We start from the raw sequence: 17,801 nt of genomic DNA on the forward strand, positions 1-17,801 counted from the left end.
TGACACATCTGACCTCTGACACATCTGACACATCTGACCTCTGACACCACTGACAGCTCTGACACATCTGACCTTTGACACCTCTGACACATCTGACCTCTGACACCTCTAACACATCTGACCTCTGACACCTCTGACAGCTCTGACACATCTCACACATCTGACACATCTGACCTCTGACACATCTGACACCTCTGACACATCTGACCTCTGACACATCTGACACATCTGACCTCTGACAAATCTGACACCTCTGACACATCTGACCTTTGACACATCTGACCTCTGACACCTCTTGACACATCTGACCTCTGACACCTCTGACAGCTCTGACACATCTGACCTCTGACACATCTGACCTCTAACACATCTGACCTCTGACAGCTCTGACACATCTGACCTCTGACACATCTGACCTCTGACACCTCTGACACATCTGACCTCTGACACATCTGACCTCTGACACATCTAACCTCTGACACATTTTACCTTGGAAACATCTGACCTCTGACACCTCTGACACATCTGACCTCTGACACATCTGACCTCTGACACATCTGACCTCTGACACCTCTGAAACATCTGACCTCTGACACATCTGACCTCTGACACATCTGACCTCTGACACATCTGACCTCTGACACCTCTAACACATCTGACCTCTGACACCTCTGACACATCTGACCTCCGACACATCTGACCTCTGACACCTCTGACACATCTGACCTCTGACACATCTGACCTCTGACACCTCTGACACATCTGACCTCTGACACATCTGGCCTCTGACACATCTGACCTCTGACACATCTGACCTCTGACACCTCTGACACATCTGACCTCTGACACATCTGACACATCTGACCTCTGACACCTCTAACACATCTGACCTCTGACACATCTGACCTCTGACACATCTGACACCTCTGACACATCTGACCTCTGACACATCTGACCTCTGACACCTCTAACACATCTGACCTCTGACACATCTGACACATCTGACACATCTGACACATCTGACCTCTGACACCTCTGACACCTCTGACACATCTGACCTATGGCACCTCTGACACCTCTGACAAATCTGACCTCTGGCACCTCTGACACATCTGACCTCTGACACTTCTGACACATCTGACACATCTGACCTCTGACACATCTGACCTCTGACACATCTGACACATCTGACACCTCTGACCTCTGACACCTCTGACACATCTGACCTCTGACACCTCTGACAGCTCTGACACATCTGACACATCTGGCCTCTGACACATCTGACCTCTGACACATCTGACCTCTGACACCTCTGACACATCTGACCTCTGACACCTCTGACACATCTGACCTCTGACACATCTGACCTCTGACACATCTGACACATCTGACCTCTGACACATCTGACCTCTGACACATCTGACCTCTGACACATCTGACCTCTTACACATCTGATACATCTGACCTCTGACACATCTGACCTCTGACACCTCTGACACATCTGACCTCTGACACCTCTAACACACCTGACCTCTGACACATCTGACACATCTGACCTCTGACACCTCTGACACCTCTGACACATCTGATCTATGGCACCTCTGACACCTCTGACATATCTGACCTCTGGCACCTCTGACACCTCTGACATATCTGACCTCTGGCACCTCTGACACATCTGACACATCTGACCTCTGACATCTCTGACCTCTGACACCTCTGACACATCTGACACATCTGACCTCTGACACATCTGACACATCTGACACATCTGACACCTCTGACACCTCTGACACATCTGACACATCTGACACCTCTGACCTCTGACACCTCTGACACATCTGACCGCTGACACCTCTGACAGCTCTGACACCTTTGACACCTCTGACACATCTGACCTCTAACACATCTTACCTCTAACACATCTGACCTCTGACACATCTGACCTCTGACACCTCTGACACCTTTGACACATCTGACACATCTGACACATCTGACACCTCTGACATATCTGACCTCTGACACATCTGACCTCTGACACATCTGACATCTGACACCTCTGACACATCTGACCTCTGACACATCTGACCTCTGACAAATCTGACCTCTGACACCTCTAACACATCTGACCTCTGACACATCTGACCTCTGACACATCTGACCTCTGACACATCTGACACATCTGACCTCTGACACCTCTAACACATCTGACCTCTGACAAATCTGACCTCTGACACCTCTAACACATCTGACCTCTGACACATCTGACCTCTGACACATCTGACCTCTGACACATCTGACACATCTGACCTCTGACACCTCTAACACATCTGACCTCTGACACATCTGACCTCTGACACATCTGACCTCTGACACCTCTGACTTCTGGCACATCTGACACCTCTAACACATCTGACCTCTGACACATATGACACATCTGACACATCTGACCTCTGACACATCTGACCTCTGACACCTCTAACACATCTAACCTCTGACACATCTGACACATCTGACACATCTGACACCTCTGACCTCTGACACATCTGACCTCTGACACATCTGACCTCTGGCACCTCTGACACATCTGATAACTCTGACACATCTGACCTCTGGCACCTCTGAAACATCTGACCTCTGACACATCCGACCTCTGACACCTCTGACACATCTGACCTCTGACCTCTGGCACCTCTGACACATCTGACACATCTGACCTCTGACACCTCTGACACATCTGACCTCTGACACATCTGACACCTCTGAGACATCTGACACCTCTGACACCTCTGACACATCTGACACCTCTGACAGCTCTGACACATCTGACACATCTGACCTCTGACACATCTGACCTCTGACACATCTGACACCTCTGACACATTTGACCTCTGACACCTCTGACAGCTCTGACACCTTTGACACCTCTGACACATCTGACCTCTAACACATCTGACCTCTAACACATCTGACCTCTGACACATCTGACCTCTGACACCTCTGACACCGTTGACACCTCTGACACATCTGACACATCTGACACATCTGACCTCTGACACATCTGACCTCTGACACATCTGACACCTCTGACACATCTGACCTCTGACACATCTGACCTCTGACAAATCTGACCTCTGACACCTCTAACACATCTGACCTCTGACACCTCTGACCTCTGGCTCATCTGACCTCTGACACCTCTGACACCTCTAACACATCTGACCTCTGACACATCTGACCTCTGACACCTCTGACACATCTGACCTCTGACACATCTGACCTCTGACACCTCTGACCTCTGGCACATCTGACCTCTGACACATCTGACCTGTGACACCTCTAACACATCTGACCTCTGACACCTCTGACCTCTGGCACATCTGACCTCTGACCTCTGGCACATCTGACACCTCTGACACATCTGACCTCTGACACCTCTGACACATCTGACCTCTGACACATCTGACACCTCTGACACATCTGACCTCGGACACATCTGACCTCTGACACATCTGACCTGTGACACCTCTAACACATCTGACCTCTGACACCTCTGACCTCTGGCACATCTGACCTCTGACACCTCTGACCTCTGGCACATCTGACACCTCTGACCTTTCACCTGATGTCCTTGTTTAATCACAAGGATCGGTTTGTCTGGGTTTGGAGTCAATAATCCAGTATTAAACCAAAGTGGATGTGAAGCTCAACATGACCTTTGACTCTTCATACCCTAAAGCAGCCACAGTGAACCTAACCCTAACCCACAGTGAACCTAACCCACAGTGACCCTAACCCACAGTGAACCTGACCCTAACCCACAGTGAATCTAACCCTAACCCACAGTGAACCTAACCCTAACCCACAGTGAACCTAACCCTAACCCACAGTGAGCCTAACCCACAGTGAACCTAACCCACAGTGACCCTAACCCTATCCCACAGTGAACCTAACCCTAACCCACAGTGAACTTAACCCTAACCCACAGTGAGCCTAACCCACAGTGAACCTAACCCTAACCCACAGTGACCCTAACCCTATCCCACAGTGAACCTAACCCTAACCCACAGTGAACTTAACCCTAACCCACATTGACCCTAACCCTTACCCACAGTGACCCTAACCCACAGTGAACTTAACCCTAACCCACAGTGACCCTAACCCACAGTGAACCTAACCCACAGTGAACCTAACCCTAACCCACAGTGAATCTAACCCTAACCCACAGTGTACCTAACCCTAACCCAAAGTGAACCTAACCCTAACCCACAGTGTACCTAACCCTAACCCAAAGTGAACCTAACCCTAACCCACAGTGAAACTGACCCTAACCCACAGTGAACTAACCCACAGTGAACCTGACCCTAACCCACAGTGAACTAACCCACAGTGAACCTGACCCTAACCCACAGTGAACTAACCCACAGTGAACCTGACCCTAACCCACAGTGAACCTAACCCTAACCCACAGTGACCCTAACCCACAGTGAACCTAACCCTAACCCACAGTGAACTAACCCACAGTGAACCTGACCCTAACCCACAGTGAACCTAACCCTAACCCACAGTGACCCTAACCCACAGTGAACCTAACCCACAGTGAACTAACCCACAGTGAACCTGACCCTAACCCACAGTGACCCTAACCCACAGTGAACCTAACCCTAAACCACAGTGAACCTAACCCACAGTGAACCTAACCCTAACCCACAGTGATCCTAACCCTAACCCACAGTAAACCTAACCCTAACCCACAGTGAACCTAACCCACAGTGAACCTAACCCGCAGTGACCCTAACCCACAGTGACCCTAACCCATGGGTTCATTACTCACTCAACCGTGTTCATTTAGTTCAGCTTATTTGTGTTGAACTCTAAATCACCGTAGCAGTTATGGTCTCACGGGGTTAGGGTCTCACAGGGTTAGGGTCTCAGAGAGTTATGGTCTCACGGGGTTATGGTCTCACGGGGTTATTGTCTCACAGGGTTATGGTCTCACAGGTTATGGTCTCACAGGGTAATGGTCTCACAGGGTTATGGTCTCACAGGGTTAGGGTCTCACGGGGTTAGGGTCTCAGAGGGTTATGGTCTCACAGGGTTATGGTCTCACGGGGTTATGGTCTCTATGGTCTCACGGGGTTATGGTCTCACGGGGTTATGGTCTCACAGGGTTAGGGTCTCACGGGGTTATGGTCTCACGGGGTTAGGGTCTCACGGGGTTAGGGTCTCACGGGGTTAGGGTCTCACGGGGTTATGGTCTCACGGGGTTAGGGTCTCTATGGTCTCACGGGGTTATGGTCTCACGGGGTTATGGTCTCACGGGGTTATGGTCTCACAGGGTTAGGGTCTCACGGGGTTATGGTCTCACGGGGTTAGGGTCTCACGGGGTTAGGGTCTCACGGGGTTATGGTCTCACGGGGTTATGGTCTCACGGGGTTATGGTCTCACAGGTTATGGTCTCACAGGGTAATGGTCTCACAGGGTTATGGTCTCACAGGGTTATGGTCTCACAGGTTATGGTCTCACAGGGTAATGGTCTCACAGGGTTATGGTCTCACGTGGTTATGGTCTCACAGGGTTAGGGTCTCAGAGAGTTATGGTCTCACGGGGTTATGGTCTCACGGGGTTATTGTCTCACAGGGTTATGGTCTCACAGGTTATGGTCTCACAGGGTAATGGTCTCACAGGGTTATGGTCTCACAGGGTTAGGGTCTCACGGGGTTAGGGTCTCAGAGGGTTATGGTCTCACGGGGTTATGGTCTCACGGGGTTATGGTCTCTATGGTCTCGCGGGGTTATGGTCTCACGGGGTTATGGTCTCACGGGGTTATGGTCTCACAGGGTTATGGTCTCACGGGGTTATGGTCTCACGGGGTTAGGGTCTCACAGGGTTAGGGTCTCACGGGGTTATGGTCTCACGGGGTTAGGGTCTCACGGGGTTAGGGTCTCACAGGGTAATGGTCTCACAGGGTTATGGTCTCACAGGGTTATGGTCTCACGGGGTTAGGGTCTCAGAGGGTTATGGTCTCACGGGGTTATGGTCTCACGGGGTTATGGTCTCACGGGGTTATGGTCTCACGGGGTTATGGTCTCACAGGGTTATGGTCTCACGGGGTTATGGTCTCACGGGGTTAGGGTCTCACAGGGTTAGGGTCTCACGGGGTTATGGTCTCACGGGGTTAGGGTCTCACGGGGTTAGGGTCTCACGGGGTTATGGTCTCACGGGGTTATGGTCTCACGGGGTTAGGGTCTCACGGGGTTATGGTCTCACGGGGTTATGGTCTCACAGGGTAATGGTCTCACAGGGTTATGGTCTCACGGGGTTAGGGTCTCACGGGGTTATGGTCTCACGGGGTTATGGTCTCACGGGGTTAGGGTCTCACGGGGTTATGGTCTCACGGGGTTATGGTCTCACGGGGTTAGGGTCTCACGGGGTTATGGTCTCACGGGGTTAGGGTCTCACGGGGTTAGGGTCTCACGGGGTTATGGTCTCACGGGGTTAGGGTCTCACGGGGTTATGGTCTCACGGGGTTATGGTCTCACGGGGTTATGGTGCCCTTATATTGCACATGTCCTTATATTGCACATGTTCTTATATGGCACATGTTCTTATATTGCACATGCCCTTATATTGCACATGTTCTTATACGTCACATGTCCTTATATTGCACATGTCCTTATATTGCACATGTTCTTATATTGCACATGTCCTTATATTGCACATGTCCTTATATTGCACATGTCCTTATATTGCACTAGTTATTATATTGCACATGTCCTTATATTGCACATGTTCTTATATTGCACATGTCCTTATATTGCACATGTCCTTATATTGCACATGTCCTTATATTACACATGTTCTTATATTGCACATGTCCTTATATTGCACATGTTCTTATATTGCACATGTTCTTATATTGCACATGTCCTTATATTGCACATGTCCTTATATTGCACATGTTCTTATATTGAACATGTCCTTATATTGCACATGTTCTTATATTGCACATGTCCTTATATTGCACATGTCCTTATATTGCACATGTTCTTATATTGCACATGTCATCCATTTCTTTTTTTCTGCCGCCAAAAGTACATTCCAAAGGTATCCGTTTGTCATGTCCATGGCTGGAGTTTGGAGTCCAAAATACACAGTTCCTTAATCTTAACCTTAACCTTAATCTCGATCTTAATCTTAATCTCGATCTCGATCTCGAGCTCGAATCTCGAATTTCGAATTTCGAATCTCGAATCTCGAAACCCGAAACTCGAAACTCGAAACTCGAACTCAAGCCAATAGAACAGCCCTAAAACACTTGTTTCTTTCTAATACAACCGTCTTATTACAAAGGTGTCATTCCCTGTCTCCTCAGCCCTGCAGGGGGCGCAGCAGAGCACCACTCACATCATGCAGTGTGTTCTGAGAGAGCTAAAGAAATGGAGCAGGAAGCCGACATCTGCAGAGTTTCAACACAGGTAACACGCTACATACATGTGGTAACACGCTACATACATGTGGTAACACGCTACATACATGTGGTAACACTCTACATACATGTGGTAACACGCTACATACATGTGGTAACACGCTACATACATGTGGTAACACGCTACATACATGTGGTAACACGCTACATACATGTGGTAACACTCTACATACATGTGGTAACCTGCTACATACATGTGGTAACACTCTACATACATGTGGTAACACGCTACATACATGTGGTAACACGCTACATACATGTGGTAACACTCTACATACATGTGGTAACACTCTACATACATGTGGTAACACGCTACATACATGTGGTAACCTGCTACATACATGTGGTAACACTCTACATACATGTGGTAACACGCTACATACATGTGGTAACCTGCTACATACATGTGTTTATACAGATAACATGCTACATACATGTGGTAACACGCTACATACATATGGTAACACACTGCATACATGTGGTATTACGCTACATACATGTGGTAACACGCTACATACATGTGTTTATACAGATAACATGCTACATACATGTGTTTATACAGGTAACATGCTACATACATGTGGTAACACACTAGATACATGTGTTTATACAGGTAACACGCTACATACATGTGTTTATACAGGTAACATGCTACATACATGTGGTAACACGCTATATACATGTGTTTATACAGGTAACATGCTACATATATGTGGTAACACACTACATACATGTGTTTATACAGGTAACACGCTACATACATGTGTTTATACAGGTAACACGCTACATACATGTGTTTATACAGGTAACACGCTACATACATGTGTTTATACAGGTAACATGCTACATACATGTGTTCATACACGTAACATGCTACATACACGTGTTCATACACGTAACATGCTGCATACATGTGTTTATACAGGTGACACGCTACATACATGTGTTTGTTCAGGCAACACGCTACATACATGTTTTTATACAGGTGACACGCTACATACATTTGTTTGTTCAGGCAACACGCTACATACATGTGTTCATACACGTAACATGCCACATACATGTGTTCATACACGTAACATGCTACATACACGTGTTCATACACGTAACATGCTACATACATGTGTTCATACATGTAACATGCTACATACACGTGTTCATACACGTAACATGCTACATACATGTGTTCATACACGTAACATGCTACATACATTTGTTCATACACGTAACATGCTACATACATGTGTTCATACACGTAACATGCTACATACACGTGTTCATACACGTAACATGCTACATACACGTGTACATACACGTAACATGCTACATGCACGTGTTCATACACGTAATAAGCTACATACACGTGTTCATACACGTAACATGCTACATGCACGTGTTCATACACGTAACATGCTACATACATGTGTTCATACACGTAACATGCTACATACATGTGTTCATACACGTAACATGCTACATACACGTGTTCATACACGTAACATGCTACATACACGTGTTCATACACGTAACATGCTACATGCACGTGTTCATACACGCAACATGCTACATACACGTGTTCATACACGTAACATACTACATACACGTGTTCATACACGTAACATACTACATACATTTGTTCATACACGTAACATGCTACATACATGTGTTCATACACGTAACATGCTACATACATGTGTTCATACACGTAACATGCTACATAATTTTTTTCATACACGTAACATTCTACATACACGTGTTCATACACGTAACATGCTACATACACGTGTTCATACACGTAACATGCTACATACACGTGTTCATACACGTAACATGCTACATACACGTAACATCCTACATACATGTGTTCATACACGTAACATGCTACATACTTGTGTTCATACACGTAACATGCTAATGCTACATACATGTGTTCATACACGTAACATGCTACATACATGTGTTCATACACGTAACATTCTAAATACACGTGTTCATACACGTAACATGCTACATACACGTGTTCATACATGTAACATGCTACATACACATGTTCATACACGTAACATGCTACATACACGTAACATCCTACATACATGTGTTCATACACGTAACATGCTACATACATGTGTTCATACACGTAACATGCTAATGCTACATACATGTGTTCATACACGTGACATGCTACATACATGTGTTCATACACGTAACATGCTACATACATGTGTTCATACACGTAACATGCTACATACATGTGTTCATACACGTAACATGCTACATACATGTGTTCATACACGTAACATGCTACATACATGTGTTCATAGACGTAACATGCTACATACACGTGTTCATACACGTAACATGCTACATACATGTGTTCATTGACGTAACATGCTACATACATGTGTTCATACACGTAACATGCTACATACATGTGTTCATACACGTAACATGCTACATACATTTTTTCATACACGTAACATTCTACATACACGTGTTCATACACGTAACATGCTACATACACGTGTTCATACACGTAACATGCTACATACACGTGTTCATACACGTAACATGCTACATACACGTAACATCCTACATACATGTGTTCATACACGTAACATGCTACATACATGTGTTCATACACGTAACATGCTAATGCTACATACATGTGTTCATACACGTAACATGCTACATACATGTGTTCATACACGTAACATGCTACATAAATTTTTTCATACACGTAACATTCTACATACACGTGTTCATACACGTAACATGCTAAATACACGTGTTCATACACGTAACATGCTACATACACGTAACATGCTACATACATGTGTTCATACACGTAACATGCTAATGCTACATACATGTGTTCATACACGTAACATGCTACATACATGTGTTCATACACGTAACATACTACATACATTTGTTCATACACGTAACATGCTACATACATGTGTTCATACACGTAACATGCTACATACATGTGTTCATACACGTAACATGCTACATAATTTTTTTCATACACGTAACATTCTACATACACGTGTTCATACACGTAACATGCTACATACACGTGTTCATACACGTAACATGCTACATACACGTGTTCATACACGTAACATGCTACATACACGTAACATCCTACATACATGTGTTCATACACGTAACATGCTACATACTTGTGTTCATACACGTAACATGCTAATGCTACATACATGTGTTCATACACGTAACATGCTACATACATGTGTTCATACACGTAACATTCTAAATACACGTGTTCATACACGTAACATGCTACATACACGTGTTCATACATGTAACATGCTACATACACATGTTCATACACGTAACATGCTACATACACGTAACATCCTACATACATGTGTTCATACACGTAACATGCTACATACATGTGTTCATACACGTAACATGCTAATGCTACATACATGTGTTCATACACGTGACATGCTACATACATGTGTTCATACACGTAACATGCTACATACATGTGTTCATACACGTAACATGCTACATACATGTGTTCATACACGTAACATGCTACATACATGTGTTCATACACGTAACATGCTACATACATGTGTTCATAGACGTAACATGCTACATACACGTGTTCATACACGTAACATGCTACATACATGTGTTCATTGACGTAACATGCTACATACATGTGTTCATACACGTAACATGCTACATACATGTGTTCATACACGTAACATGCTACATACATTTTTTCATACACGTAACATTCTACATACACGTGTTCATACACGTAACATGCTACATACACGTGTTCATACACGTAACATGCTACATACACGTGTTCATACACGTAACATGCTACATACACGTAACATCCTACATACATGTGTTCATACACGTAACATGCTACATACATGTGTTCATACACGTAACATGCTAATGCTACATACATGTGTTCATACACGTAACATGCTACATACATGTGTTCATACACGTAACATGCTACATAAATTTTTTCATACACGTAACATTCTACATACACGTGTTCATACACGTAACATGCTAAATACACGTGTTCATACACGTAACATGCTACATACACGTAACATGCTACATACATGTGTTCATACACGTAACATGCTAATGCTACATACATGTGTTCATACACGTAACATGCTACATACATGTGTTCATACACGTAACATGCTACATACATGTGTTCATTGACGTAACATGCTACATACATGTGTTCATACACGTAACATGCTACATACATGTGTTCATACACGTAACATGCTACATACATGTGTTCATACACGTAACATGCTACATACATGTGTTCATACACGTAACATGCTACATACATGTGTTCATACACGTAACATGCTACATACATGTGTTCATACACGTAACATGCTACAGGCTTTGATGGCAGCTAGATTGTGTCGGGCTGCGGTCAAATCCATTGGATTTATCCGTCTTTCTTACGAGTTCACCTGGAGACACTCGATGTACATGTGTCTATAGAGGTTTTGTTTATAACAGATCTTCTACTGAGAATGTTTTTCAGATGTTTTCCTATAAGTGATCTGTTCTTTTCTTCTGGATCTACCTGCGTTGCCACAATGAAATTTCCCCATGTGGGACAATAAAGGAATATCTGATCTTATATTTGTACGTGGACGTGGGAGCAGACATATCATGAGTCTGGACTATTATTTCGTGAACATGGGTTAACCCTAACCCTAACCCTAACCGGGCTGGCAATGCTACAGCTAAGCTAAGCTTCCACCGCTGCTCCGGCCGCCCTCTGCACCCACTTGAGGAGGAAACCTGGAGCAAGATAGACCCAGTGATTATGACAGCTTTGCGGGAGATAACTGATTAGATAAGGCAGTAGATGCAAAGATAATGGAAATGCGTGATTTGAAATCCCAGAATGGCGAACTGGAACTGGACAGCCAAGCCACGGCAGTCGAGGACAAGATCTCTGATTTGAAAGAGACTAATCCGCCCTACAAGCGGCAGAATTGAAACATCAAATACATGTTTTGAGTGATGAACTGGGCGACCTGGAGAATCGCAAGAGGAAACCTGCAGATTGTCAGTATTGCAGAGGACACTGGTATAAAGCTCTAAAGACACACCTCAGAGTGTATAAAGCTCTAAAGACACACCTCAGAGTGTATAAAGCTCTAAAGACACACCTCAGAGTGTATAAAGCTCTAAAGACACACCTCAGAGTGTATAAAGCTCTAAAGACACACTTACTCCTTTGCTTTGATCAACGTTTAACTGGCACTTAAAAAAACTCAGATTGCTCCAAGTTGGAATAAGGATTTATCCTTAATTTTTGAATTAAGGATTAGATAGAGGCCATCTTATCCTTGATACCTAAAGAGGGGAAGGACCGACTGTGCCTCACATAGACCTATTTCTATTCTGAATGTGGACTATAATTGAGGTGAATAAATCACCTCAATTATGTCCAAAAGAATGGAACAAATCCTCCCGAACTGAATCCATAAAGACCGGACAGGATTCATGACCCAACCCTAACCCTTGTTTGTCATCCCAGAGCGCAGCAGCAAAAACAGAGGATGCTGCTTCAGATCCACAGAGAAACTCAGAGTCTGTTTGAGGAACTCAGGCTCCAGAAGATCAACAGAGACATCAACCTGGAGCAGACTAGAGACCAGATCATGGTGAGAGCGAAGACACATACTCTTTTATCTAAATGTGTTTTATGCAGCGCCTGAATGCAGAAGGAACTACACAGACCATGCTCCTTTGCTCCATTTCAGTGCAGTATCTTTATGTGTCCACCAGGGGGCAGAGGAGGACTTCATTGAGGAGCTAGCAGCTTTAGCACGAGTCTCACTGAACCAACAACAGACCGAACCAGAAGAAGAGACACAGATCTGTGAGTGACGTCTTCTGCCCTCAGTCATGTTGAATCCAGGTGCTAAGTTTGTTGACATCTAATATTGACATATATTCATATATATGAATCTATTCATATATATATGAATATATATATATATACATATATATGTATATATACATATATATGTATATATATATATATATATATATATATATATATATATATATATGTATATATACATATATATATATATATAGATGTATATATATGTATATATACATATATATGTATATATATGTATGTATATATACATATATATATACGTATATATGTATGTATATATATACATATATATACGTATATATATGTATGTATGTATACATATATATATTATGTATATATATATATATGTATATATATATATATATATACATATATATTATGTATATATACATTGCGTTACAAAAATAGATTGAATTGAAATATTGATCTTCAGACCCTTGATAGGGTTAGGGGTTAAGGTTAGGGTTAAGGTTAGGGTTAAGGGTTAGGGTTTGGTTAGGGGTTAGGGTTGGGTTAGTTATATTAACATTTGATGACCATGCTAAGTATGGAGTTAGTAGCCTGAGTCAAAGTTCAGAGGTCACAGTGCACAGCAGTAGAAACACACTCATGTGTTTAGGTGTTATTAAAGTGTGTTGTTGAATAAATCTGGCATTGACAGCAATCCTCTGCTGCTCTGACCTTCTATGTGACCTTATCCTCTGTTCCTCTGACCTGACCCTCTGACCTTCTCCAACACTCTCCTTGGCTCCTCTGACCTTCTCCTCTGACCCATCTCCTTTGCTCCTCTGACCCTCTCCTCTTCTCCTCTGACGTCTGACCCTCTCATCCTCTGACCCATCCTCTGACCCTCTCATCCTCTGACCCTCTCCTCTTCTCCTCTGACCCTCTCATCCTCTGACCCTCTTCTCTCCTCTGACGTCTGACCCTCTCATCCTCTGACCCTCTCCTCTTCTCCTCTGACCCTCTGACCCTCTCATCCTCTGACCCTCTTCTCTCCTCTGACGTCTGACCCTCTCATCCTCTGACCATCTCATCCTCTGATCCTCTTCTCCTCTGACCCTCTCATCCTCTGACCCTCTCATCCTCTGACCGTCTCATCCTCTGACCTTCTCCTCTTCTCCTCTGACCCTCTCATCCTCTGACCCTCTCCTCTTCTCCTCTGACCCTCTCATCCTCTGACCCATCCTCTGACCCTCTCCTCTTCTCCTCTCATCCTCTGACCCTCTCCTCTTCTCCTCTGACCCTCTCATCCTCTGACCCTCTTCTCTTCTCTGACGTCTGACCCTCTCATCCTCTGACCCTCTTCTCCTCTGACCCTCTCATCCTCTGACCCTCTTCTCTCCTCTGACGTCTGACCCTCTCATCCTCTGACCCTCTCATCCTCTGACCCTCTCCTCTTCTCCTCTGACCCTCTCATCCTCTGACCCGCTCCTCTTCTCCTCTGACCCTCTCATCCTCTGACCCTCTCATCCTCTGACCCTCTCATCCTCTGACCCTCTCCTCTGATCCTCTCATCCTCTGACCCTCTGACCCTCTCATCCTCTGACCCTCTCCTCTTCTCCTCTGACCCTCTTCTCCTCTGACCCTCTCATCCTCTGACCCTCTCATCCTCTGACCCTCTCATCCTCTGACCCTCTCTTCTTCTCCTCTGACCCTCTCATCCTCTGACCCTCTCATCCTCTGACCCTCTCCTCTTCTCCTCTGACCCTCTCATCCTCTGACCCTCTCATCCTCTGACCCTCTCCTCTGACCCTCTGACCCTCTCCTCTTCTCCTCTGACCCTCTCATCCTCTGACCCTCTCATCCTCTGACCCTCTCCTCTGACCCTCTGACCCTCTCCTCTTCTCCTCTGACCCTCTCCTCTTCTCCTCTGACCCTCTCTTCCTCTGACCCTCCCATCCTCTGACCCTCTCCTCTGACCCTCTGACCCTCTCCTCTTCTCCTCTGACCCTCTCATCCTCTGACCCTCTGCTCTGACCCTCTGACCCTCTCATCCTCTGACCCTCTCATCCTCTGACCCTCTCCTCTTCTCCTCTGACCCTCTCATCCTCTGACCCTCTCATCCTCTGACCCTCTCCTCTTCTCCTCTGACCCTCTCATCCTCTGACCCTCTCATCCTCTGACCCTCTGACCCTCTCATCCTCTGACCCTCTCATCCTCTGACCCTCTCCTCTGACCCTCTTCTCCTCTGACCCTCTCATCCTCTGACCCTCTCATCCTCTGACCCTCTCATCCTCTGACCCTCTCCTCTGACCCTCTGACCCTCTCCTCTTCTCCTCTGACCCTCTCATCCTCTGACCCTCTGACCCTCTGACCCTCTCATCCTCTGACCCTCTCATCCTCTGACCCTCTCCTCTTCTCCTCTGACCCGCTCATCCTCTGACCCTCTCATCCTCTGACCCTCTCATCCTCTGACCCTCTCATCCTCTGACCCTCTCCTCTTCTCCTCTGACCCTCTTCTCCTCTGACCCTCTTCTCCTCTGACCCTCTGACCCTCTCATCCTCTGACCCTCTCATCCTCTGACCCTCTCATCCTCTGACCCTCTCATCCTCTGACCCTCTCCTCTTCTCCTCTGACCCTCTTCTCCTCTGACCCTCTCATCCTCTGACCCTCTCATCCTCTGACCCTCTCATCCTCTGACCCTCTCCTCTTCTCCTCTGACCCTCTTCTCCTCTGACCCTCTCATCCTCTGACCCTCTCATCCTCTGACCCTCTGCTCTGACCCTCTGACCCTCTCATCCTCTGACCCTCTCATCCTCTGACCCTCTCCTCTTCTCCTCTGACCCTCTCATCCTCTGACCCTCTCATCCTCTGACCCTCTCATCCTCTGACCCTCTCATCCTCTGACCCTCTCCTCTTCTCCTCTGACCCTCTCATCCTCTGACCCTCTGACCCTCTGACCCTCTCCTCTTCTCCTCTGACCCTCTCATCCTCTGACCCTCTCATCCTCTGACCCTCTGACCCTCTCATCCTCTGACCCTCTCATCCTCTGACCCTCTCCTCTTCTCCTCTGACCCTCTTCTCCTCTGACCCTCTCATCCTCTGACCCTCTCATCCTCTGACCCTCTCCTCTGACCCTCTGACCCTCTCCTCTTCTCCTCTGACCCTCTCATCCTCTGACCCTCTGACCCTCTCATCCTCTGACCCTCTCATCCTCTGACCCTCTCCTCTTCTCCTCTGACCCTCTTCTCCTCTGACCCTCTCATCCTCTGACCCTCTCATCCTCTGACCCTCTCATCCTCTGACCCTCTCCTCTTCTCCTCTGACCCTCTTCTCCTCTGACCCTCTTCTCCTCTGACCCTCTCATCCTCTGACCCTCTCATCCTCTGACCCTCTCATCCTCTGACCCTCTCATCCTCTGACCCTCTCCTCTTCTCCTCTGACCCTCTTCTCCTCTGACCCTCTCATCCTCTGACCCTCTCATCCTCTGACCCTCTCATCCTCTGACCCTCTCCTCTTCTCCTCTGACCCTCTTCTCCTCTGACCCTCTCATCCTCTGACCCTCTCATCCTCTGACCCTCTCATCCTCTGACCCTCTCATCCTCTGACCCTCTGGCCCCTTGCAGATGACCGCAGCATTGATCTCAAGGAGCTTTTGGCCTTGAACCCGGCCTTGGACCCGGCTCTAAACCCGTCTCTCACTCCTCTCGTGTCTCCAGTGAAGCTCGTCCTCAGGGACAAAAAGAAGACATGATATTTCTTCTGTTTTAAATCAGCCAAACCAGGACTATGTCACATTTGAAACCTTTTCTAATTTCCTTATTGGTGGAGAAATACGTTATAAATGTTTTAACTCTTGTAAAGAACTTTTTGTACATTTGTATTTTATTGCGTGATTAAAATATTGTAGAAAAAGATTCAGTTGTTTCATCTGGACTGTCCCAACCGTCCAAGAGTCATTCTCAATCTGAGAATCTGAGAATATCTATCCTGCTTTGAGTAGGCCCTGCCTAAAGAACATCCTTTATTCTAAAGAATGAAGTCTTTTCAGCTGAACCCATTGTGAGTGTCGGCATTCTTGCATACTACATGTTTATAAAAGTACTACATGTGTGTAAAAGTACTACAAGTGTGTAAAAGTACTACATGTGTGTAAAAGTACTACATGTTTGTAAAAGTACTACATGTGTGTAAAAGTACTACAGGTGTGTAAAAGTACTACATGTATGTAAAAGTACTACATGTTTATAAAAGTACTACATGTGTGTAAAAGTACTACAAGTGTGTAAAAGTACTACATGTGTGTAAAAGTACTACATGTTTGTAAAAGTACTACATGTGTGTAAAAGTACTACAGGTGTGTAAAAGTACTACATGTATGTAAAAGTACTACATGTGTGTAAAAGTAC

At 45.6% G+C, this 17,801-nt stretch overlaps 1 protein-coding gene across 1 annotated transcript in view; it reads left to right on the forward strand.

The window, feature by feature from the left end:
• The window catches only part of LOC140362369 (uncharacterized), a gene marked incomplete at its 5' end in the record, with an annotated part of 131,557 nt that extends 114,353 nt beyond the window's left edge, over nucleotides 1-17,204 (forward strand). Inside the window, 4 exons of the mRNA XM_072448465.1 lie at nucleotides 7,376-7,478; nucleotides 13,077-13,203; nucleotides 13,328-13,421; nucleotides 17,019-17,204. Of these exons, the coding sequence (XP_072304566.1) occupies nucleotides 7,376-7,478; nucleotides 13,077-13,203; nucleotides 13,328-13,421; nucleotides 17,019-17,146 (452 nt within the window). The remainder of the gene's footprint in view (nucleotides 1-7,375; nucleotides 7,479-13,076; nucleotides 13,204-13,327; nucleotides 13,422-17,018) is intronic.
• Between the last annotated feature and the right edge of the window lie 597 nt (nucleotides 17,205-17,801).

Source organism: Eucyclogobius newberryi, unplaced genomic scaffold (genome assembly GCF_026437365.1).
Source record: "Eucyclogobius newberryi isolate DKJ021-1_F unplaced genomic scaffold, fEucNew1.0.hap1 SCAF_164, whole genome shotgun sequence".
Lineage (NCBI taxonomy): Eukaryota > Metazoa > Chordata > Actinopteri > Gobiiformes > Gobiidae > Eucyclogobius > Eucyclogobius newberryi.